This window comes from Myxocyprinus asiaticus, chromosome 3 (genome assembly GCF_019703515.2).
Source record: "Myxocyprinus asiaticus isolate MX2 ecotype Aquarium Trade chromosome 3, UBuf_Myxa_2, whole genome shotgun sequence".
NCBI classification, from domain to species: Eukaryota; Metazoa; Chordata; class Actinopteri; order Cypriniformes; family Catostomidae; genus Myxocyprinus; species Myxocyprinus asiaticus.
Window position 1 is genome coordinate 58201979 of NC_059346.1, and position 26022 is coordinate 58228000.

The 26022-nt window shown below is 38.7% G+C and overlaps 1 protein-coding gene across 1 annotated transcript; it reads left to right on the forward strand.

Annotated features, from left to right (window-relative positions):
* Positions 1–4249: 4249 nt before the first annotated feature.
* Positions 4250–9257, forward strand: LOC127420838 (cyclin-O protein B-like). The gene is made up of 3 exons (XM_051663403.1): positions 4250–4444; positions 7823–8008; positions 8691–9257. Exons 1-3 carry the CDS (start codon positions 4250–4252, stop codon positions 9255–9257), a joined length of 948 nt encoding a protein of 315 aa, XP_051519363.1.
* Positions 9258–26022: the final 16765 nt, after the last annotated feature.

A 26022-nucleotide genomic window follows, 5' to 3' on the forward strand; every position in this document is an offset into this window, starting at 1 on the left:
ATTTTGTTACAGTTTTTTATTTTGCCTATGCGAGGCGGCACTTTGCCTTTTCTTCTTTGCTTTGACATACTGTAAGCAGTGTTGTTGGAATTTGAGAGGATATGTGTATTTTGAATTTAAATTTAGATTCTAAAGTCAACATAGCAGCAATGTAATATATGTTTAGACCGCAGCACTTATTATATACAGTTTGCTTCCAGATATTGGCAAAATGAAGATAATGACAAACTACCAACTAAGATGTGGTTTTCACAGTTAGAACAATAATTAAAGGAATTAATTCACAGAATAAGAATAATGTGGAAAAACATATCGGGGTATAGTTGACAAAGAGCATGTCCATGAACATTTTCAGTTCAAGGTGTTAAGTTACAATTTATATGATGTATAAGTGAGTATAGGCTCACTGAGCAATTAATTGGAAACACCTGCACACCTACTTATTCATGCAATTATCCAATCAGCCAATAGTGAGGCAGCAGTGCAATGCATAAAATCAATCAGATACAGGTCAGACGCTTCAATTTATGTTCACATCCACTATCGGGGGGGGGGTGTGATCTCAGTGATTTGGACTGTGGCATGATTGTTGGAATCAGATGGGCTGGTTTGAGTACTTCTGTAACTGCTGATCTCCTGGGATTTTCACACACAAAAGTCTCTAGAGTTTACTCAGAATGGTGCCAAAAACATCCAGTGCGTAGCAGTTCTGTGGATGGAAATGTCTTGTTGATGTGAGGTCAAGGGAGAATGGCCAGACTGGTTTGAGCTGACAGAAAGGCTACGGTAATCCAGAAAACCACTCTATACAATTGCAGAGAGCAGAATAGCATCTCAGAATGCACAACACCTCAAACTTTGAGGCAGATGGGCTACAACAGCAGAAGACCACATCTGGCACTTTATTAGGACCATAGTGTTTCTAATACAGTGCCTGGTATTTAGATGCTGTAAATGGTCATTATTTCTTAAAGCTGAAGTATGTAACTTCTTTTTTGTGTGTGTGTGTGTGTGTGTGTGTGTGTGTGTGTGTGTGTGTGTGTGTGTGTGTGTGTTAAAATACTTCTATCCCATCTTAATATGCAGAGACAACTATAAGTAAGCCATTCATAGGTTAAAGGTGCTGTAAGTGATTTAAGTTTTCCACAAACTGAGCCACTGGATTAGCCAGGCCCCTTTTTTCCAAAACCCTGAACTCCAAAGATGACAAATGAGCTTTATTGAGACCGACATCATGCAGAAACGTTTGTTAAAAACAACAGCAGCAAAATGGCACCCTCAACTGATAATGGCAATAAGTTTCAATAATTCGCTGCAACTACAAGACTCCGATAACGTGTAAAATGATTGACATGCAAAAAGTGCATTTTAGTTTGCTGTTTACAAAGTCTAGAGCTGTCACAGGGGCCAGGGAAATATATCAGGACATTTATTCTTTCAAGGAGTAGTAAAATTGTTTGCATATCTTTCCATGAAAAATTTGCTTGCAACACCTTTAATTTTCCCAAAAACTAAAAACTGGCACTTTAAAAAAGTCCTGTGTTTTTTATAGTGGCCCGCGTAGACCTGCCCCAACACTTAACCAATTGCGTGAGTTGGGGCCGGGACTCTCTGACTTTTTGAACAACTGCAGCTGTGCATTCAGAAAGCTGTTTTGCAAGCATTTATTTTTTACCATGTTCCAAAAAGGAAAGTTTTATCCAATAGAGACGTATACCTAGTTTGAAGGTTTTATTTTTTTAGAAGCAAGCCAAATTTTTTTTCATGAACTTGAACGCTGTGCAAAAGTAGGCCAATTTCAAGGACTAAAATGATCACATTTAAACTAGCCTTCTAGGGTCCCTGCTCATCTGCATGAACATGCTGCATGGAGGCATGACTGCAGATGTGATCAGGGCAATAAATTGCAATATCTACAGGGAGAGAGGAAGGACAGCTGATCATCCTCGCAGTGGCAGAACATGTGTAACAACGCCTGCACAGGATCGATACATCCGAATATCACACCTGCGGGACAGGTACAGGATGGCAACAACTGCCCGAGTTACACCAGGAACGCACAATCCCTCCATCAGTGCTCAGACTGTCCGCAATAGGCTGAGAGTGGCTGGACTGAGGGCTTGTAAGCCTGTTGTAAGGCAGGTCCTTACCAGACATCACCGGCAACAGCGTCACCTATGGGCACAAATCCACCTTCGCTGGACCAGACAGGACTGGCAAAAAGTGCTCTTCACTGACGAGTCACTGTTTTGTCTCACCAGGGGTGATGGTCGGACACGCGTTTATTGTCGAAGGAATGAGTGTTATACCGAGGCCTGTACTCTGGAGCGGGATCGATTTGGAGGTAGAGGGTCCGTCATGGTCTGGGGCGGTGTGTCACAGCATCATCGGACTGAACTTGTTGTCATTGCAGGCAATCTCAAGACTGAGCGTTACAGGGAAGACATCCTCCTCCCTCCTGTGGTACCCTTCCTGCAGGCTCATCCTGAAATGACCCTCCAGCATGACAATGCCACCAGCCATACTGCTCGTTCTGTGCATGATTTCCTGCAAGACAGGAATGTCAGTGTTCTGCCATGGCCAGCGAAGAGCCCGGATCTCAATCCCATTGAGCACGTCTGGGACCTGTTGGATCGGAGGGTGAGGGCTAGGGCCATTCCCCCCAGAAATGTCTGGGAACTTGCATGTGCCTTGGTGGAAGAGTGGGGTAACATCTCACAGCAAGAACTGGCAAATGTGGTGCAGTCCATGAGGAGGAGATGCACTGCAGTACTTAATGCAGCTGGTGGCCATACCAGATACTGACTGTTACTTTTGATTTTGTTTAGGGACACATTATTCCATTTCTGTTAGTCACATGTCTGTGAAACTTGTTCAGTTTATGTCTTAGTTGTTGAATCTTTTTATGTTCATACAAATATTTACACACATTAAGTTTGCTGAAAATAAAAGCAGTTGAAAGTGAGAGGACTTTCTTTTTTTTTTTTTTTGCTGAGTTTTATAACAGGTAAAACGAATATGAAACTCGAAACAATTTATGAAACATAAAAATTTACAACACATAATACAACAGGGCTAAAGGCACTCTTGATTTATTTTCTCCCAAAACACTAAACAGCGACAAGAACCACCACAGTACTTTCATAAATACCTGTTTGTCTCTATACACCGCATACATCTATACACGTGTCTAAAGTTTGGTTTTGAGGGTTTTTTTTGGGTTTTTTTTAAATGTGGCATAAAAATCCCTGAAATTCACATTTATTTTAAGACAAAATACTTATTTGTCATTTCAGTTTTGTTTAAGGTGATTAAACCAAAATATTTTTATTATAACTGTCCAATACATGAAAAGATATTTAGGGTAAAAAGCCCCCCTGTTGCAGGGGTTAAAGGCCTCCCATATAATACATTGTTTTTCTTAAGTGGGGTGAATAGATTTATGAAAAATATTCAAAATGTGCTCATGTTGACTAACTGAATCACAATGGAGATTAATTTGTTTATAGAGTACTTGATGTTATGAAATGCCAAATGTGAAATTAACAGGACATGGTTAACCCTTTTCTGACGTGAATATATGGAGTATCTTAATTTATTACTAAAAAAAAAAAAAAAAAAAAAAAAAGGATATTGCTGTCTCATTTATTTTCCTAAGCTGATAAATTTTGACCTATCCCTGTATCTACACGATATTACTATAACCCTTCTGGGGACCTTTTACCCTAAGTGTTTTTCTTTAATCGAAACAATCTTCAGTTATTTCTTTTTACACAAGTTATGTTGCTCCATGAATATAAAAAAAAAATACATGTATTTTTTCAATCTTGATAAACTTTAATTGTGACCAGAAATAAAGCACATCTTCCTTAAGGTACGACTTTAGCCCCTTTGTACTCCAAGTTCACTATATTTTATATCTTTCCGCGCGAAAAAAAATAATAATAATAATTTGTGAGTTTTGCCCGTGCAGTGCTATAAACACAAAAGTGACACCTGCGCCTTCTGAAGGACGGTTGTCATGGTAACGCGTGTACGCGGGCTCTGTTGCGCCATACAATGCGCGCTAAAACACCCGGGAAAAATCCCGCTTCACCTGACGACCTCAGCATTACGATGAAACAGACAATGGTAGGATGCTGATAATATGGGACAGGTCTTTGAGTACAGCATCACTCCCAGCAGTTCAAACTCATATCTGGAGCAGTAAAAGAGAAATTAATAGAGAAGAGAATTGTATTCGTCAGAGATGTCTACATTAAGTGACTCAGGCTTTGAAGAGGACCTTCAGAGTTCTCCGGCAGTAAAACAGTGGACAGGAGATTCAAGCATCAGACTGACACTGGACTGGGATGGGTGCGATTATGAAGAGTGCTGCTTCATCATTCAGAGACACAATGAGCAGCAGTTTCTGGCGCAGAACTGTCTGGATAATCAACCGCAGGTGAGATGACCATGATGCACACCTTGAATACATCAGTCAAACAGTCTTTGTGTTACTGCAACCCGGTCTTGCTCAGGAAACAATGCCATTTGTATTGGAGGCGTATATAGGGATATTTCTTTTACTAACAATGTCCAACAGTGTATGCACCAGAGAAGATTTATGTCATTTTTGTTATATTGTTTTCCTTCTGAAAGTTATGAAAAAGTCACCACAGTGCCATTTCCAGCACATCTCAAATTCTCCATTTTGTTTAATAGAATTCTGAGGTGGAAATTACAATTTGACCAACTCGTTTGTCTTGCTGAGGCTATTTCATAGCAAACATTTTATATATCCTAAATACACAAAATTAAATAATATTTTCACACTTTTTATGCAATTTGGCAAAACTACAGCTTGATTAGAAATGACGCCCAATAAAAAGTGATATGTGGCCCAGTGACGAATAAGGTTTTCAAAACTGCACATCAAAGTAGTTTTTGCCTTTATGAGGATGTTATTGCCTTATTACTAAAATCTTACTTTCAAACAATGTATTGTAAGTGTTTTAATTGAGAATCATGTGACGACAACAGTCAAAATGTCATATGGGATAACGTTAATGAATTTTCAAAATATTATCATATTAAAACTTTTTTAATCAATAATACTTCATGAATATATAAAGTGAGGCAGTAACCAATATTTAGAGCTCGAAAAATAAAACTTGCACAAAATGTTTTATTCTCATTATAATGTGTTTGCTTTAAACGTGACCCTACTTGTTAAAGTTCTTTACCCATATTTTAAAGCTGCAATGTGTCTGAAAATATTTTACAGTACTTGGCATCATACTATTATTGTTTTCTCAACTCCATAAAATGAAATTATGCGTTTTAAGGGAAAAAATCTGCGTTATCCCGCCTGACTGAAATTGTTACACATGAATTGTCATTTTTACACAACTTACACATAATTGGTGTTCATAAATAATTATTTTTTATGTTATGCAAAGGGAGTCACACTGAAAATAGTTTTTTTCAAGGAAATTAATTAGGCTACGCTGTAAAGAAACCTTGCTGCTCTCTCTTTTTTTGACAGTGGCATCTAGAAAAATCATCAAAATGTGAAAACTGTACATATAAATATTAACTGTTAATGATGAATAATTATATAAATATTAAGCATCTAGGCAAATGAAAAATGTTATGAATATGGTGCATTCTCTTTTGACAAGTTTAAACAAGAAATAACTAAATGCGCTGTGTATGAAGTATGCTTATTAACATGCTTTATTAACCGAAGAAAAGTTATTTCATGTTCATTAAGGCTTTATTAATGTGTAATGACACTACACTTAATATAAAATGTGATCCAACAATGAATCAGCAATAATATACGCTAGTTTTGTTTTTGGAGGGGGGTACAATATGTCCACATTTTGAGCTTCAGTTAGCATATTAGCTTACAACAAACTGGGACTAGCTAACTAGCTAGTCTGGTTGTTGAAGAGAATTTGGTATAGTTAAACGTACATATTTTGCAAAAATTTTATTCTAATCACTTCTGGCATATTTTATGCCGACAGGTAGAAAACCTATGGAAAATATGTCAGTAGGAATGTAAGCTACTCTCTCACCTCAGTTGAATTTCCCACCACTGAAGAGAGAAAAAAAACTGCATTGTGATGTCACTACAGTGGATGGCCTTTTCTTAAAGGGGCAGATTCCCCAATATGACAGGTTGGACAATCACTGAATTATAATTGAATAATTAAATACTATTATTAATATATAATTTGTTAGTATTTAACTAAACAATGTTCATAATAATGTGTTAATATCACAATAAGAATGGAAATTATACAAATAAAGCTGAAAACTGTATAAAAAGAATATAATGTTAAACGTGCCATCCGGGATAACGGATGACATTACGGGCTAACAGAAAATAACTGTTATCCGATATGACAAAATTGTTATCCGGTATGACAAAATCCAGTTTGAACCTTAATCAAGAATTTGTTTTGGCTACCTAAAGAAATCTGCAACCTTGACCTTCAACTTCCAAGTATGTAAATTCATATTAAATAAACACATTTGCATAAAATTAACATTATATATATATATATATGTATATATATATATATATATATATATATATATATATATATATATATATATATTATTATTTTTTATTTTTATTTATTTTTTTGCGTTATCCCAAATGAAAAGCGAAAAGGGTAAATTAAACCCATTTTAAGAGAGACTTACTAACCTTTCGCCATTGTTTGGGGGTCCTTCAGGGTTTTCCTGACTGTGTAACATCCTGTCTGAAAAAGTGTCAAAATAAAATGCCCCATAAAATTGTTCCAGATTGCTTGTTATCCGGATGACATTGGCTGACTGCCAGTTTTGGGACAGAATGCTCCAAAGCATAACAATCAACTGGATGTCATATCTTTTTAATATTTAAATAAATTGTTGGCAACACTCATACAATAATGCCTGTGGCAGAGATTTTAGGTTTTATTTGATTTTTAACACTTTTTGTAGCTTTTTTGCTTTTCACCATGAGGTCCAAACAGTTATCCAGTATGACATTGTGTGACTATAATGTCTAATAATTCTTAAACTTTGTAAAACCATCATTACATGTTCATATCATTTGATAAACAGAGATTAATAGATTCAATAAATGTAATTTTTATAAATATTTTCCTTATTTTTACTCCATAAAGGGTTTGGACATCAAAATTGACCAGTGACGTGTCATTGGTCCATTTACCTTTTTACTGTTTTCTTCAAACACCTGCTGTCTCGCTTTTCATCACAAGCATGCTCTTCACTGACATTTTTGGCGACTTTGTTAACAAGTACACTAACTTTTGAAAAACGTTTTGTAGCATAGTGTTGGTTGCCACAAAAAATAATTTGGACTTCTCTCTTATTTATTTAAAAGGATAGTTCACCGAAAAAAGAACATCCTCTCATCATTTACTCCCCTTCATGCTATCCCAGATGTGTACGACTGTCTTTCTACTGCTGAACACAAAAGAAGATTTTTAGAAGAATATCTTGGCTCTGCAGGTCCTTTCAATGCAAATGAATGGTGATCAGACATTTGTAGCTCCAAAAATCACAGGAAAGAAACATAAAAGTAATCCATATGACTCCAAATTAATCCATATGCAGCGTGAAGCATTTACCCATTGAACATAGGGAAGAGGTGGGGAAATATGATTTCTGTAAAGTTCAGCAGTAACCTTTTCAAATGAAATGATAAACCCACAAATGGCACAGTTTCCTGACAATGACCCACTCATCACCATTATTGTTGTTGGTGGTGGTGCTATTTTGTCTATTCATTTTAACATTAACTTTAATATCCTTACAGATCACTGCAGACGCTCGCAGCAGACTGGTCAGCTGGCTCATTGCTGTACACAGACAGCTCAAACTATCCTTTGAATCATGCTGTTTGGCTGTTAATATCATGGACCGTTTTTTGATCACAACCTCAGTAGCTGCAGACTGTTTCCAGTTACTGGGAGTGACATCTTTGCTGATCGCAACAAAACAAGTAGGCAATAGCTCTTTCTCAGTAACATTTCATTCAGTTTCATTGTAATTATATGTAATAATCTTTAAAAAAAAAATGAAAAAACTTTCAAATAATTTCTGGTAACTGTGTCCGGAAAATTAGTATTAGGACCTCTCAGGTCTATGGACAGTGAATTTCTGTACATTAGAAGTATTTGAACAATTAAAACACACTTAAAAATATGAATGTCGTTGTACTAGATCACAAAATATCAAACCAAGTAGTGTTTATTTTAAAGAAAGATACCATAAGCACACATCTCAAGCTAAATGTGTCACAAAAATCAGTTTTGGACTTTAAAAGATACTGTTCAAAATGACAAAAGAGACTAAATGTACCCAGACACTTTCTAGTTGTCAAACAGAAGAGAGAAAAAAAGTGTTAGTGGAACATGTCCATAATTACTGTGATGAACTAGATCTGTTGTTACTCTGCTAGGACACCTGTGTGAACATAAGAGGAACTGATTTCATACATCCACTAAAAATCCCATTGACACCCATTGCTGAAGTCATTGCAAAAATGGCTCAGATTTCACTTGGTTTGATATTTTGTTAGCTAAAGCAATGGCATTCAGACATTAAGCAAGGCCTATGTGTCCAAATACTGTTTGGGGCCTTGTTATGTCAATCTGAGTGCGTTTGTATTTTTTATTTTCCAGGTTGAAGTGTGTTCACCTCGCATCAAAGAACTCCTCTCACTTTGCTGCAACTCTTTTTCCAGGGAACAACTATGCAATCTTGAGTGCCTTATTCTTCTTAGACTCAATTTTAGACTGGCTGCACCTACCCTAGCTTTCTTTCTGGACTATTTCACCAGTCGTGGCCTTCTTGGTCATCAACCTAGTGGACCCTTGGTCACTACACAGGATAGAAATAGATGGAATAAGCACAGAGCTGCTGAAGACCAGGATTCTAGTGCAAAGAAGCTGAATTGGTTGGCTTGCAAAGTCTGTGAACTGAGTTTGGCAGACTACACGTTTAACAAGTATATACCTTCTGTCATTGCACAGTGTGCTATGAAATTGGCAAAAGATCTGCTGAAGATATCTTCAATTCAATCTACGGACAACAACACTGGCTCAAAAAAGACATTCGATTCATTCTGTTTGAATGAAAAGCTACTACTTACCTGTGAGAATCAGGTTTTATTTCAACAATGCACTGAAGATCTGAAATTGTTAGTTTCTCTTAATCAAGACGCAGTTCAAGACTTCATAATACTATAAACTATATTTATTTATTTATCCTATCAGATTTGCTCTACATTATATTATTCTTAACTCATTTTTACTGTTACTAAGATACTGTAGCAAGGGAATGTTTATTATTCTTAACGTATAGTCATTCTTTTATAGTGCAATTGGTTAAACTGCATGTATTCAGCTTGATGTTTGTCGACCTACCTCTAAAATCAATTCTTTAGTTTAAAGAGCGATTGTCACAAAATTGTCAAGAAAATGTCCTCTTCACATTTTATTCCACAATCAAATGAAAGCTGAAACTATATTTTGAATATAGAAAAAAAAAAAAAGCATATTGTTAGGGCCCTAAAGAATTTTTACATTTTGACATTATTTTCATGAAAGTTCTGCACATTTTACACCCGATTTTCATTTTCGCAATGTGAAAAAAGATGGTCATTGTGATATTCTCATTACCACAACATGAAAAAATTATATATTAAAGTGTAAATTTTAACATAGAAAATCATAGTAAAACAACATATTTATAGTAAAAACTGTTACGGTAATGAGAATCTTCATTGAAAAATGAGAATATTAATAGTAAAATTTCTGAATGTGTTACAGTAATGACAAATGGGGGTAAAATGTGCTTAAGTGTCCATGTGTGTGTGTGTGTGTGTGTGTGTGTGTGTGTGTGTGTGTGTGTGTGTATATATATATATATATATATAAAAGATTATTATTATTATTATTAATATTATTGATTTGGGGTAAATATGACCAGGACATTTTCTTGACAGGTTTTGTGAGAATCACCCAAAAGCTGAATTAAAAGGTGGATAGATATCAAACATTAACCCTTTGAATGCCCTCAATCAGTATCTTAGCATTTCTGTTTGTCAATATATAAAATTAAAACTGCAATTCATGAAAATAGCTTTTAAAAGCTACTGTATGCGTGGATTCATTGGGAATAGGTCAAAAATGTCAGATAGGCTTTGATGTCAAATCAAGTAATTGTTATTTATATAGTGCTTTTCACAACACCTTTGTTTCAAATCAGCTTTACATAGAATTATACTCTAAAAGAAAAATGATGCTGTAATGTCTGTAATGTCATGAAATCCTCATTATGCGTTTTATGTGAATAACGTGATTGAAAATCATGCCTTAAATATATATACACTGGCAGCCAAAAGTTTGGAATAATATACAGATTTTGCCTTTTTCGGAAGGAAATTGGTACATTAATTCACCAAAGTGGCATTCAACTGATCACAAAGTATAGTCAGGACATTACTGATGTCAAAAACAGTGCCATCACTATTTGAAAAAAACGTATATTTTTGATCAAATCTAGACAGGCCCCATTTCCAGTAACCATCACTCCAACACCTCATCCTTGAGTAATCATGCTAAATTGCTAATTTGGTACTAGAAAATCACTTGCCATTATATCAAACACATTTGAAAGCTATTTGGTTCGTTAAATGAAGCTTAACATTGTCTTTGTGTTTGTTTTTGAGTTGCCACTGTATGCAATAGGCTTGCATGTCTTAAGGTCAATATTAGGTCAAAAATGGCAAAAAAGAAGCAGCTTTCTCTAGAAATTCATCAGTCAATCATTGTTTTGAGGAATGAAGGCTATACAATGCTTGAAATTGCTTGAATGCTTGAAGATTTCATACAAAGGTGTACACTACAGTCTTCAAAGGCAAAGGACAACTGGCTCTAACAAGGACAGAAATAGATGTGGAAGGCCAGATGTACAACTAAACAAGAGGATAAGTACATCAGAGTCTCTAGTTTGAGAAATAGACGCCTCACATGTCCTCAGCTGACAGCTTCATTAAATTCTACCCGCTCAACACCAGTTTCACGTACAACAGTAAAGAGAAGACTCAGGGGTGCAGGCCTTATGGGAAGAATTGCAAAGAAAAAGACACTTTTGAAACAGAAAAACAAAAAGAAATGTTAGAGTGGGCAAAGAAACGGACATTGGACAACAGATAATTGGAAAAGTATGTTATGGATCTTAACCCCATTGAGCTTTTGTGGACTGTAAGGTGCGTGAGAAGTGCCCGACAAGACAGCCACATCTATGGCAAGTGCTACAGGAAGTGTGGGGTGAAATGTCACGTGAGAATCTGGGCAAACTGACAGCAAAGCTGTCATTACTGCACGTGGAGGATTTTTTTGATGAGAACTCTTTGAAGAAGTTCTGAACATTTTTTTTCCAAATTATAATATACATTTTTCACATTATTAATGTCCTATCTATACATTGTGATCAGTTGAATGCCACTTTGAAACAGCAAAATCTGTACATTATTCCAAAATTTGGCTGCCATATAAACTCAGCAAAAAAAGAAACATCCTCTCACTTTCAACGGCTTTTATTTTCAGCAAACTTAACATGTGTCAATATTTGTATGAACATAAAAAGATTCAACAAATAAGGCATAAACTGAACAAGTTTCACAGACATGTGGCGAACAGAAATGGAATAATGTTTCCCTGAACAAAGGTGTCAAAATCAAAAGTAACAGTCAGCATCTGATATGGCCATCAGCTGCATTAAGTACTGCAGTTCATCTCCTCCTCATGGACTGCACCAGATTTGCCAGTTCTTGCTGTGAGATGTTACCCCACTCTTCCACCAAGGCACTTGCAAGTTCCCGGACATTTCTGGGGGAAATGACCCTAGCCCTCACCCTCTGATTCAACAGGTCCCAGACATGCTCAATGGGATTGAGATCGGGGCTCTTCTCTGGCCATGGCAGAACACTGAAATTTCTATCTTGCAGGAAATCACGAACAGAACGAGCAGTATGGCTGGTGGCATTGTCATGTCAGGATGAGCCTGCAGGAAGGGTACCACATGAGGGAGGAGGATGTCTTCCCTGTAACGCACAGTGTTGAGATTACCTGCAATGACAACAAGCTCAGTCCGATGATGCTGTGACACACCGCCCCAGACCATGACGGACCCTCCACATCCAAATCGATCCCGCTCCAGAGTACAGGCCTCGGTGTAACGCGCATTCCTTCGACGATCAACGCAAGTCTGACCATCACCTCTGGTGAGACAAAACCGCAACTCGTCAGTGAAGAGCACTTTTAGCCATTCCTGTCTAGTCCAGTGAAGGTGGGTTGGTGCCCACAGGCGACGTTGTTGCCGGTGATGTCTGGACATTGCAATTTATTGCCCTGGCCACATCTGCAGTCCTCATGCCTCTATACAGCATGCCTAAGGCACATTCACACAGATGAGCAGGGACCCTGGACATCTTTCTTTTGGTGTTTTTCAGAGTCAGTAGAAAGGTCTTTTTAGTGTCCTAAGTTTTTATAACTGTGACCTTAATTGTCTACTGTCTGTAAGCTGTTAGTGTCTTAACGACCGTTCCACAATTGCATGTTCATTAATTGTTTATGGTTCATAAAATCAGCATGGAAAACATTGATTAAACCCTTTACAATAAAGATCTGTAAAGTTATTTGGATTTTTACAAAATTATCTTTAAAATACAGTGTCCTGAAAAAGGGACGTTTCTTTTTTTGCTGAGTTTGTATATATATATATATATATATATATAAACACACACACACACACACACACACACTGATCAGCCACAACATTAAAACCACTGACAGGTGAAGTAAATAACATTTATTATCTTGTTATATTGGCACCTGTCCAAAGTTATTATAGCAAATGAAAACTAATTGTAAAAGATACATTTTTGTAAACTGAAATAAAAAATAATAATAACATCATTGGAAAAACTGAAACTAAAATAAAATAAAAATTCATGGCTCTGAAAGTAACATAAAATAAAAATAATCTTAAATAAAATTTTGTTTTTGTTGCAGTATGTTTTTAAACCCTTAAAACCGGCATTACCATAACATGGCGATAATAGACGCCTGACCTCACTGGATACTATTGACTGCATCAGCAACAGAGCGAGAATCAATACCAGAGAGGCAAATCAGGTAGATAACAGTCTGTTCATTAATTGTTTTATCCTCTCAATCTGATTTGTTGTACATTTAATTTTGAACTGGTAAAGAGTTTGGTTTGAAGTTCAGCAGGGCTCGACATTAACGCTTGTCCGGGACAAGTGGATTTTTGAAGGGGCAGGCACATAAAGAGAAAAATAGCCTGAATGTCAATGGCTGTGTCTCGTTTGGAAGGATGTGTCCTCCAGAGGGCGCGTCCTTTGAAGGCTGCAGTATAGCAGTATAAACGAGACGGCCTTCATAGGATGAATGGAAACGGAACGTAACGGTTGCTATGACAGCATGCCACTCTTTAACAAGCACGAGCACTTGGGAATTAACATTACTTGCGTTTGAGCATCATATTTACGGGCAAATTGGCGTCATTTTTTTAGACATTTCCGTTGAAGCAAAGAATTGTAGGTTGTGAGTGCCCACAAAGGATACACCTCATGCATCCTCTGAATTCCCATGAAAGAAGGTAGCATTCGAAGTGTCCTACTCACTTTTCTGAAACGAGACAGCCTCAATGACGTATGCGGCCGACAAATGCGACCTCCGGAGGACGCATCCTTCCAAACGAGACACACCCAATAATGAAAAGATAACCGGCTATATTTGTGATATAGCCAAGGCCTTATTACAAAGATAATATTCTTATTCTGCTGTTGAAAATAACTCAGAGCGTGTAATTTTATAATTCGCTAGCGATCAAATAATAGCTGTGCGCTTTCACTGGCAGATGACTTTGTGCACTTTCATACACTTGTGCTCCAAGAACGCTCGTGAAACGCGCCTGAACGATCATTTCAAAATTCCGCCAAAATGCCCATCTTGTTGAGGTATTCATTTAAACAGAGAGTGATGTCTAAAGTGAATGTAATTGGGGGGAATCAGATTTGTATCAAAATATCGGACATGTAAGTTTTAATGCAACCTAATAGACCAGCTGCTGTCTGTGTGTTGTTAATATCAAACAACCATAACAAGAAAACGAGAAAACCACTCACTGTTCTTGGCTGGATAACTTTATTAGCTTTAAAAAGTATTAATGCATTATTGAGTACATTATACAGTTGTTAGTAAAATACGATTTGGTTGCTTTATTCTGCCTTCCTCGCAGTCACTCTTCGATCAGGAGATGAATTCACCGGTGGGAAGAAATACACAGACACAGAATGTCACAAGCAGTTCTTCAATTCATTAAAAGCAAGCAAGGGGTTTATATGGTTCTTGTCACACAAGGCTGGTTACACCCCCCACCTCGAACTTTCTCAATCCTCCATATATGGGGTTGTTTCCTCTCGCTTACAGAAGTACATTCTTATCAAGTACATTTTGTGTTCAAGACAGTGCCAAAAACATACAAAGCAGATGAGCAAGCATCAAGGTCACATTGTTCCATCTGAGGCCTATTTTTCTCATAACAGTGAAGACCAGTAATAATTTTACTTAGCATTTCATTCTGAACGTTTACTTGAATACTCGATACTGCTGTTAAAAACATTTAAAGCTGTTAACAAAACCACTGTTTTCTTAATTTTGTATTTTTTGTTCTATTTTAATTTATTTCTATTCATTGCTATATTGTTATGTTATTACTGACTGTTTAGTAGTCTTGAATAATTATTTGTTGTAGTTGGGACAGGTCTTTTATTTTCTGACTTCAGGTCTCTTGGGTTTCTTTAATGCACTCAGTTCTTGTAAATTCATAACACTCAATAAGGTAACAAAAAAACAGTGTTTTTTAAACACTCTGTAGCGTCGAGCTTGTGTTCTCAGGTCGCTCTCTCTCTCTCTCTCTCTCTATTTCTCTCTCTCAAACTGGTGAGCTGGTGCGGCTTTTAAGTCTACCTCCAACATCACTATAACAAGAGACAGGTGATGAGTCTTACAGCTCTCTCTCTTCTGCAGATAGACAAACAACCATGCCCCCATCACCACATATCCCCACCGCCCGACTCAGGCCAGAACAACCGGCCTGCCATACCCCCCCCCCCCCCCCCCATTTCTGAAGAGGAAGTCAACCACAGCCATCTGTGCTCCTGGTCTGCCAATTATTTTACTGTTATTGACCTGTGCTCTGCTTTTTTCAGCATCCCTTTAGCAGAGGAAAGCAGACACCTTTTTTCATTCACCTATCAATGTAAACAGTATACATACACCAGAATGCCCCAGGGATTCAAACATTCACCACAGGTGTTCAATCAAGTTTTGAAAACTGATTTGGAAGATCTTAGATGGAATAGCACGTTGATAAAATATGTAGATGATCTGTTGATTTGTTCAACAACATTAGAACAATGTCACCAAGATTCTATCAAAGTGCTTAGCAAACTGGATGAAGGAGGCCACAAGGTCTCTAAAGAGAAACTGCAATACTGCCTACCACAGGTAGAATACTTAGGACGAATCATTGTCAATTGGAGGGCATAAGTAAAGCACCTCAACCACAAACAGTGGGACAAATGATGACCTTTTTAGGTATGACAGGGTTTAGTGCTGATTGGATAGAAGATTACACTTTCAAAACAGCTCCCTTAAGGGCACTGATGAAACAGACAAGGCATCAGAATCTCCGAGCTCGACTAACATGGGATACTGATGCATTGATAGCCTTTGAATTATTGAAAAAAGAGCTTCAGACAGCTCTAGCAACCCCAGACTATGCCAAACCATTTCATTTTTATGTAGCAGATAGAAGAGATGGATATGCGTCAGCAGTCTTAATGCAGGAAACTTGCAGTGGAATTAAAAAGCAACCAATTGCTTATTATAGCACCAAATTAGACAGTGTAGCACAAGGCTACCCGCCATGTTTTCAAGGACTTGCAGCAGTGTATTTTGCTTATGACAAACCTTCCACTGTGACAGCGGCCTACCCAGTAATAACTTACATTCATCACAAAGTAACAGAACTATTAGAACAAGGTAGATTTGTTTTAAGGTGTTTAACATATTCAACACTGCTAACTTACCCAGACATCATCATAAAGCAATGCACAACAATAAACCCAGCCAATTTCATTCCTCTAGAAGGGGAGGGAACACCTCATGAATGTGTAATAGACTCTCTAGCTTTTACTTGTTTAAGACTGGATTTAGAGTCAACACCGATCATTGATGCAGAGGCAGATTACTTTGTAGATGGGTCATGCTTTAGAGACCATCTGGGAAATCATGCTGGGTATGCTGTTGTCAAGAGAGAAGACAAAAATGTTGTCGCAATTGTGTTGCAGCATTGTAAGCAACCATGCTCAGCACAACTGGCTGAATTAAAAGCACTGACTGAAGCTTGTCTATTAGCTAAAAATCAAATTGTTAATATTAATACAGATTCTGCATATGCACATGGAGTGTGCCATCTATTTGGAGCAGCTTGGAAGCAAAGATGTTTCAAAAAGAGTGATGGGACACCAGTTCAGCATGGTGACCAAATAATCAAGTTCATTTCAGCCATGATGCATCCAAAGAGATTGGCTATCATCAAATGTCAAGCACACAAAAAAGGCAATGATTTTGTCATTCAAGGTAATAATGCTCCTTTAATTTTGCTTGAACCTCAACCCCAAATAGATGATATTGCACGTATGCAGCAACAAGCTGGCATTTATGAACACAGGGTATGGCAACAAAGAGGTGCAAGCAGGGATGTAAATGGTATATGGCCTGAAGGACACATGATTGCTCCAACAGCACTCCTTACTATTCTAATCTCAGATGTGCATGGTTTCGACCATTGCGCAACGGGGGAAGTGATTAAAAAAAATAAAATAACAGGAATATTGGTCCCCATACCTACAAGCAATGGTAGATGTATTTTTGGCTGAATGTGAAATCTGCACCCAAAATAATGTCAGAAAGGGTACATCTGCACCAAAAGGTCACATACCAGTTCCAGAAGGACCATTTAAACATCTGGTAGAAGATTATGTGGACATGATAAAATCAGTGAGGGGAAAAAGATACATGATGGTGATAATAGACAGATTCAGTAGATGGGTAGAAGCAGTACCATCAGCAGATCAGGGAGCTCAAACTGTGATCAAATTGTTGACCAGAGAGGTCATTCCAAGATTCAGCGTACAATCTCAAATTAGTTCTGACAATGGCTCAGCATTCATTCAAAGAACAGTGAAGACAGTGTTGCAACAGCTGAGAATAAAACAAAGATTAGGGTGTGTCTATCATCCACAGTCACAGGGAATGGTAGAAAGAGTAAATGGAACTCTCAAAGCTAAGCTCAACAAAATATGTGCTGACACTAAGCTCAGTTGGGTTGTGTTGTGGCTTCTGCCACCTCTGTGAAAAATCACTCTAGAAGTCTTTGGGTTTTGATGCCAGAAGATAGACTTTATTATCAGAGATAAAAATCCAGAATCTGGGTTTGCACCCACTTAAATACATATGATCTACCAAGGCGTGGCAAATGTCACCACCATCCATCACATTTCCAGTCAATTGTTTCTCAAGAAGTGAACAGGAAATGTCCGTGGAGAGGCTTCACCATATGTCTTCTCTAGTGTCAACACAGGAGACTAGTTTACCATATGTGAGCACATTCCATTCTTACACAGGCACACACAGCAATATACATGCTTGACCACCAGAAACAACTGTAGAATAAAATGGCTATATTTACATTGATTATACTTGATTCATTTATATTTAACTTTATAAAAATATTCCACAGTTGATGCTCTACCTCTTGCACTGATGTGTTACCACATGCAGGATCACCAATCTAACACTGCATGAAATGATAACAGGCAGACCCATGCCAGTACCATATCTGAGAGGTCCTTATGAAGGCCCACCTCTAGAACATTTGCAGATGGAATTAAGGGCTTATATGAGACAATGAACTGCTATACATGAAGCCATTTATTCACTGGAACAGAAAAGGAGACCCAGACAAGAAGAAAAAGTTCCCTGTAAGACCAAGTGTAACTGAGAGTTTTTAGGAGGAAATGGATTGAACCCAGAAGGGAAGGACCTTATAAGGTAGTAAGGGCAACCCCAACAGCAGTCCAGGTGGAAGGTAGCACAATGTGGTATTATTTGAATCACTGCACTAGAGTACCTAGACTAAGACCAAGAAGATGAGAAGACCAAGTAGATAGTGCAGAAGAGGATCAGGAAGACCCAAATGTGGCTCCTCCTGAAGCTGAAAGAGAGCCTGAAGCTCATGACCAATAAAGAGCAGAACAAGGAGAAGAAAGGGCAGAGCAGGAAGGAGAGAGTAGTAACACTGTTGCACCTCATTTAAGGGCAACTGAACATGCTGAAGCAAGAGATGACATACAACTGCAGGAGGAGGTGCTGCAGTCAGCAGAGACAGAACAGGAAGGTGAGAGAGGTTCTGACATTAACATTGATGCTGATACATCTGATGCAGCAGTTGCCCCAGACCCAAGGCTTTCCAGAGACCAATCTCCAGATCCATGGCATGAAGAGTTTCCCGTGCTTGACATCGCAGACCTCGAATGGTCCCATTCAGAATTTCAATGGTCTCCATAATGTCACTGACTCAACACAAGGTACCCAAGTAAATAAATCTTTTAAAAAGAGGTTTATAGGGGCCTTTTATAATGACTATGAATATTATCAGGATCTGTATGGTGGTATTGATAAAGCAGACCCATTTTTGGAAAAAGAAAGATTGCTAGAGAACGTGCATCTGAATTGTATTTAATTATCACATGTTATACATTTGCACATAGACAGTGAAATTCTTTTTTTCACATATCCCAGCCAAGCTGGAGTCAGAGCGCAGGGTCAGCCATGATACAGCGCCCCTGGAGCAGATGGGGTCAAGGGCCTTGCTCAAGGGCCCAACAGTGGGATTGTAGTGGTGTTTGGGCTTGAACCCCTGACCATCTAGTCAGTAACCCAGAGCCTTAACCACAAAGCCACCACTGCCCCTAAAAAAATGACTGGTTCAAATGGGCAGAGTATACAGTAAAATGATCAGGAATGTCTAGTTGCATGTTATGTTCACCATCACCTATGAAAAAGCTTACAGTATTGCCCAATTGATATGATTATATACATTGTGCTCAATACTACTCACAAAATTGTGTTAAAAGGGAAAAGGCACCCTTTTGTCCAGTCAAATGTCTGGCATTTCTAGGATATCCAAAATTTCAAAAATATTATGACAAAGAAGGATGGGGAGATGACTGTAAACATTTAGACATTCGAATAAATGTGAGAAAAAGAGAAAACTCCTTAGCATATGTAATAAACCGCACGCTTGAATATGAGTGTTTTAATAAATTCAAAGGAGTGGTAGATATGGGAAAATGTAAAGGCAACTGTGAAATAATTTGGCATCTGGATGAAAAAATTTATGATCAGGAAGGAGTTTATAAGTTTAGCAGAATGATATTTGCAACAGCCACAATGAAGGACATTTTTACAGTAATAGAAGCCCCAAGATGTGTGGGTAAATCTGGGGAAGGATGCCTTATAAATTGTGAAAACCAAACTTTAGTTTCCCCTGTGATAAAAATATATGAGGAACAAACAGCAGTCATAGCAGACTACTTTTGGATTTGTGGAGGAAAAGGATAGAGAGCTATATTACCCAAAGGGTGGAAAGGAATATGTATCAGAGTAAGACTGTTGCAAGAAACAATGATGTTAACATGAAACCCAAATGCAGTTGAAACCCCAAATGAGTCTTGAGAGACTGTACAGACAAATTATAGAGTAAAAAGAGTTTTTCAGCCTGACCCTAATATATACTTCCAAGAGGAATACCGCAGGAATTTAAGGCTAGGGATGAAATAAAATCAGGCTTTGAGTCTATACTCGTATGGATAACACTCAATAAGAATACAGAATGGATTAATTACATTTACTACAATCAGCAAAGATTCACCAATTACACTGATGAAGCACTGAAGGCTTTAGGAGAACAGTTAGCTGCTACAAGCAAAATGACATGGCAAAATAGACAGGAACTAAATTGGCTGCTGGCAGAAAAAGGAGCGGATTGTGTAATGTTTGGAGCTGACTGTTGCACTTATATCCCAAAAAATACAGCTCCTGATGGATCCTTTACTGAAGCAATGAAGAAGCTGAAGAGACTGAGGGAGGAAGTGACTGAAAACGCAGGAAGAGATCAACACTTTGGAAATTGGGGGTGGGGGGGGGGTCACGTGACGCCATGCAAGGAGCGGACGTGTGAGCGACGAGCTCTGCGCACTTTGCTGAATTTTCGATTATTCTCATGTTATAATCTGGTGAAATTTGATACACCCAGTTACACAGTTGCCCTTTGTTGCAAAACATGGCAAAGAAGTCAAAATCCTCAGGCTCTGGAGACATTAAAAGACACTTACATGTTCAGGATGAAAGCCCCGACAGGCCTACAGTCCGAGGACTCGATTTGGATGGCGTGGCGGGAGAAGGAATCCAGCATCAGTTGTCCAACATGTCGGTGATGTTAACTAAGGTTCTTGCTGACTTGGAGGATCTTGCTGTAATACGTCGATCGATTATGGCGATGGAAACAAAATTCTCTGAGTTAGCTACAAGAGTGACTGATGTTGAAAAACGAATCGATTTTCTGGAATCTTCGGAGAGGGAATTAACTGCTAATCCGCCCGTGACCAAAGTTGATTTGGAACATCTCCTTGAAAAGCTTGAAGATCTTGAGAATAGAAACCGCAGGAATAATATTCGAATTGTTGGAATTCCTGAGCATGAGGAGAGATATGGTGAAATTCCTAGATGAGCTTTTCCCGAGTCTGCTTGACATAACAGGCCACAAGCTGGAAATCGAACGAGCTCACAGAGTCCCAGCTCACAGATCTGCTGAGGGAGATAGGCCCCGATCAATTCTGGCCAGATTTCTGAGATCATCCGATAAAGATCCGTGTTGCGCCAGGCGAGGAGCAAAGGGAAGCTTTCTTGGAAGAACCATAATATTTTCTTGCTCCCGGACTTTGCGAGTTTGACAAGAGAGAAACGCGATCAGTTCAAGGAATGCAAGAAACTCTTACATCAGAAAAAGATCTCATTTGCTCTAATGTTTCCTGCCAAACTGAGAATAGAAACGAAGGTCGGTCGCAAAATATTCACATGTCCAAATCAGGCAATATCTTTTATAGAATCAATGTCTGAGTAAACCATTGGATGTTTCTCATGTGAGTGGGCCTGTCTCGCTGTACTTACCCTTGAGGAAGCTGGGCGACATTTTAAGTTTTATGCATTGGCTCCGCCGAGTGGCCGGAGCTTGTTTTATGAATAACACTTTCCTTAAAGAAACTTTTACATTGAATTTCCCGGACAGATTGAGAGTGGACACTATGGATGACCGCAAAATATCTACATGCTCACACAAAGGATGTCTTTTATAAAGCTGACGGATTGTGTAAGTCATGGTATATACTTTTATGCAGCCTCTGAGTTAATTGACTCGATCATCCGGGGGAACCGGGATGCCGGTTTTGTTTCTGTTTGTATTGGTTCCACCTAGCGGCTGGAGCTTGTTCTGTTGAATAACATTCCTTTGGAACAGCTGTTGATTCATCTGTTCGTTCTTTGTGCTTATTCCTCCTGCTGGCTGTGGTTTGTTTTGCTGAGTTTTTTTTTTTTTTTTTACGGGACACTGGAAAGATTACGTCATCTGTTGAACTCATAACAGCCAGCTCACTGAACATTCGTTTGTCTGTCCGAGGAGTCTGAACGGTTTTATATCAGCTGGAATTTGTTTTGTGGAAGATCACATCTTTGAGACAGTTCTGTGAATGAATATACACATTCTTTGTGTTCATTCTTCTTATTGACTGGGTTTATTTCACAAAGTATTTTCTATGATGTAATGTTGCCTCACAAATTTGTGAGGAAAAATTTAACAATCCGATGGCAAAGTTGTCGCGGGGGCTCGTGGGTGTTCATGGACCTTTTGAGTTTAGAGGGATTGTCGCCGGTTGGCGCTTTCGTGCGTGGGGTTAATGCGCACGTTTTTATTTTTTCTGTTTGTTTTGTTCGTGGGGGGGATGTTCGGGGGTTGATTGTTTCACTAATGGGGAATGTGGTCTTCATAATTTTGTTTTTGGCACATAATTTATTTTTTCTATTATATGAATATGTCAGTTGTTAATATAAGTGTACTATCTCTCTCCACATGGAATGTGAATGGGTTGGGGCACACCATAAAAAGAAGGAAGGTTATTTCTTTTCTTAAATGTAACAAATATGATATAGTGTTTCTTCAAGAAACACATCTCTCCCTGCAGGAAGCTGAAAAACTTGGGAAGATATGGGGTGGATATGTTTTCTTTAGTGCTGGCACAAGTAGGAGCAAGAGAGTCATTATATTGGTAAATAAACATCTATAATTCAAATGTCTCAAGCAGATTAAAGATAAAGGATGTTGCAAACCGCTGACACCCCTCATGATATAATATTGGGAGGAGACTTTAATCTTTTGATGGACTCAGTCCTTGATCATAGTGAAGCAAAAGTGTGTAAGCCCCCTTGAGCAACACTGATGCTTCACAGGATGTGTAAAATTCTTGGTCTTTTGGATATTTGGAGACTTTTGAACCCGTCCAGTAGGGACTATACATTTTTTTCATCAGTCCATAAGATTTATTCTAGAATAGATTTTTTTTTGATATCCAAATCCCTAATTTCATTTGTTGTTGATTGCTCAATTGGAAACATTTTAGTCTCAGATCATGCCCTGGTGAGTTTAGAGGTGATGCCACATATAGAGAAAAATAAATCATATAGTTGGCACCTTAATGTATCCCTTCTGCAAAATCCTGATTTCCAACAAATGTTAAAGACTGAAATCAATGTTTAAATGGAGACCAACTGGTCCTCAGTAACCTCTGTGGGCATGGCTTGGGAGGCACTTAAAGCATTTCTTAGAGGCCGGATCATACAATATGCCTCATTCATCAAAAAATCCAAAGCACGAGAACTTGTGGAGTTGGAAGGAAATATTAAAAGTGCAGAGGCAGAGCTGAAGCGCCGTATGTCAGCTGATGGCCTCAGAGAATTGACCCGATTGAAATATAGATATAATACTATTTTGTCGCGGAAAGTGGAGTTTGGTTATTCAGGGCAAGACAGTCATACTTTGAGTTGGGTGACAAAGCAGGGAAGCTTTTGGCTAGATATATAAAGCAGAGAGAGTCTTTTTCAACCATTCCCTCAGTGAAATCTGCTGGTGGTGAAATATTTGCCTCAGCCATTGATATTAATAATGCCTTTAAAGAGTTCTATATTGATCTTTATAGTTTCACGTCTTCGTCTACTGATGAAGATATTAGAAACTTTGTGGAACCATTAGATCTTCCTAAACTGACGATTGAGCAAAAACCTCTCTTGATTCTGAGATAACCTTGGAGGAGCTTGACGAGGTAATTAAGTCCCTACCTACTAGCAAGGCTCCGGGGCCAGATGGTTTTGCTGCAGAATTTTTTAGATCCTATGCTACAGAACTGGCTCCACTTTTGTTAGAAGTTTATACTGAATCATTAAAGAACGGAAAACTTCCTCCAATCATGACACAAGCCTGGATCAGTCTGATTCTTAAAAAGGAGAAAGATCCAAACGAGTGTAAAAGTTACCATCCAATTTCCCTGATCCAACTAGATATAAAAATATTGTAAAGTAAAGTTATGACATCTCTTATACATATAGATCAGGTGGGGTTTATTCGGGGCCGCAGCTCTTCTGATAACATCAGGCGTCTCATCAATATCATGTGGTCAGTAGCGAATGATCAATCTCCAATCGCTGCCATCTCACTTGATGCCGAAAACGCGTTTGATATGGTAGAATGGGATTAACTTTTTAAGATTTTAAAAATTTATGGGTTCGGGAGTACATTTATTGGTTGGATTAAGTTACTTTATAGACACCCTGTAGCAGCGGTACAAACACACCCTGTAGCAGCGGTACAAACAAATGGATTAATCTCAGATTATTTTACTTTGAATAGGGGCACTCGGCAGGGTTGCCCTCTTTCCCCATTATTGTTCTGTCTTGCCCTGGAACCATTAGCAGCTGCGTTAAGAAAGGAGGATGATTTTCCAGGGGTGGTGGCGGGAGGTGTGCCGCATAAGCTTCTGCTTTACGCAGATGATATTTTATTATTTGTCTCTGAACCTACTAGATCTTTGCCTTGCCTCCACAGAATTATTAATTCCTTTTCCAAGTTCTCAGGATACAAAGTAAATTGGGCTAAATCCGAAGCTTTGGCTTTGACAGAGTACTGCCCAGTAACGGCTTTTCAGCCGGGCGCCTTCCATTGGCCCAAACAGGGGATTAAGTATTTGGGGATTTTATTCCCAGCAAATTTGTCTGATTTAGTTAGTGTTAATTTTGACCCTTTAATAAAAAGGTTTTTGAGCGATGTCAGCAGGTGGGCTTCATTACATTTATCGATGATTGGGAAGGTTAATGTTATTAAAATGAATTGTATTCCAAAATGTAACTACCTGCTACAATCTCTCCCTGTAGATGTCCCCCTCTCTTATTTCAAGGAATTTGATAGCATAGCGAAGTCCTTCATTTGGAATGGTAAACGTCCCAGATTGCATTTTAATAAGTTACATAGGCCGATAGACAAAGGAGGGCTAGGCCTACCCAAGATTTTTTTTTATTACTATGCGTTCAGTCTCAGACATTTGGCTCATTGGTCACTTCCACCTGAGAGAGCCCCTCCCTGGTTTGTTATTGAACAGGCAGTTCTTGTCCCTATTTCGCCATTACAAAGTATCTCTATCAAACTAATCGGAAAAGTTAAGTTATACCCCGTTATTTCGCATTTACACTCAGTATGGACTAAAGTGTCCAGATTGTTTAAATTGGACACTTGTTTAAATGCTTCCTCGAGCATATGGCAGAACCCAAGACTGTGTATTGGCAAGTCTCCTTTCTGCTGGCCGGAGTGGATTGTGAGGGGGGTTGCTACACTCGGTGACCTACATGAAAGTGGTGTGTTGAGATCATTTGAAAACTTGGTCCAACATTTTGGGATCCCCAGACCTCAGTTTTATAGGTATTTACAATAGCTTTGCACTATTTTTGGGAGTAGCACACATCCCTCTAAGGAGGCAGATGCTTTGGGAGAGGTGATTGCAGCTTTTGGAAAAGGTCATGAGGCATCAGTGTACTACTCCCTGTTAATTCAGAGTATGGGGGACGGAGCCTTAACTTCTCTCAAGAGAGTATGGGAGAAAGATTTCAACTTGGCATTGGAGGAAGGAGTGTGGGCTAAGATTCTTAAAAACGTTAAGTCTGCATCTAGTGATGCAAGGGTGCGTCTTATACAATTCAAAATTTTGCATAGATTTTATTGGACCCCCTCTAGACTGTATAGGCTTGGTCTTAAAGACACACCCACCTGCTGGAGATGCCAATCGGAGGATGGAGACATGGCTCATGTTTTTTGGTGGTGTGTCGAGATCCAGAAATTCTGGTCGAAGGTTCAGAATTTTGTGTGCAACGTGGTGGGCACTCAGGTTTCATTTTGCCCCAGACTTTGTGTTCTGGGCGATGGGGCGGTCATCAATGTAGGGGATGGCCATATAGGGAACTGGGTTCTGACATGTGTGATGATCGCCAGGCAGGTTATTTTGAGGGGTTGGAGGTCAGCTGGTGCGCCCCCCATATCCGGAGTGGTGCACGGAGGTGGGGAGGGTGGCAGCTCATGAGGAGGTGTCATCTAGAAGACGGGGTGGCTTGGATAAGTTTGTTCAGAAATGGGGCAGGTATTTGGAGTTTTTGGAGGGCTCTCGGGTGGGGTGTGGAGAGAGTAGTGTATTATAGTTTG

Coding starts and splice junctions, on each gene's coding strand:
- LOC127420838 (XM_051663403.1), top strand. CDS start 4,250: ATGTCTACATTAAGTGACTCAGGCTTTGAAGAGGACCTTCAGAGTTCT. Junction 4,445..7,822: donor GTCTGGATAATCAACCGCAG/GTGAGATGACCA, acceptor ATATCCTTACAG/ATCACTGCAGACGCTCGCAG. Junction 8,009..8,690: donor TGCTGATCGCAACAAAACAA/GTAGGCAATAGC, acceptor TTTATTTTCCAG/GTTGAAGTGTGTTCACCTCG.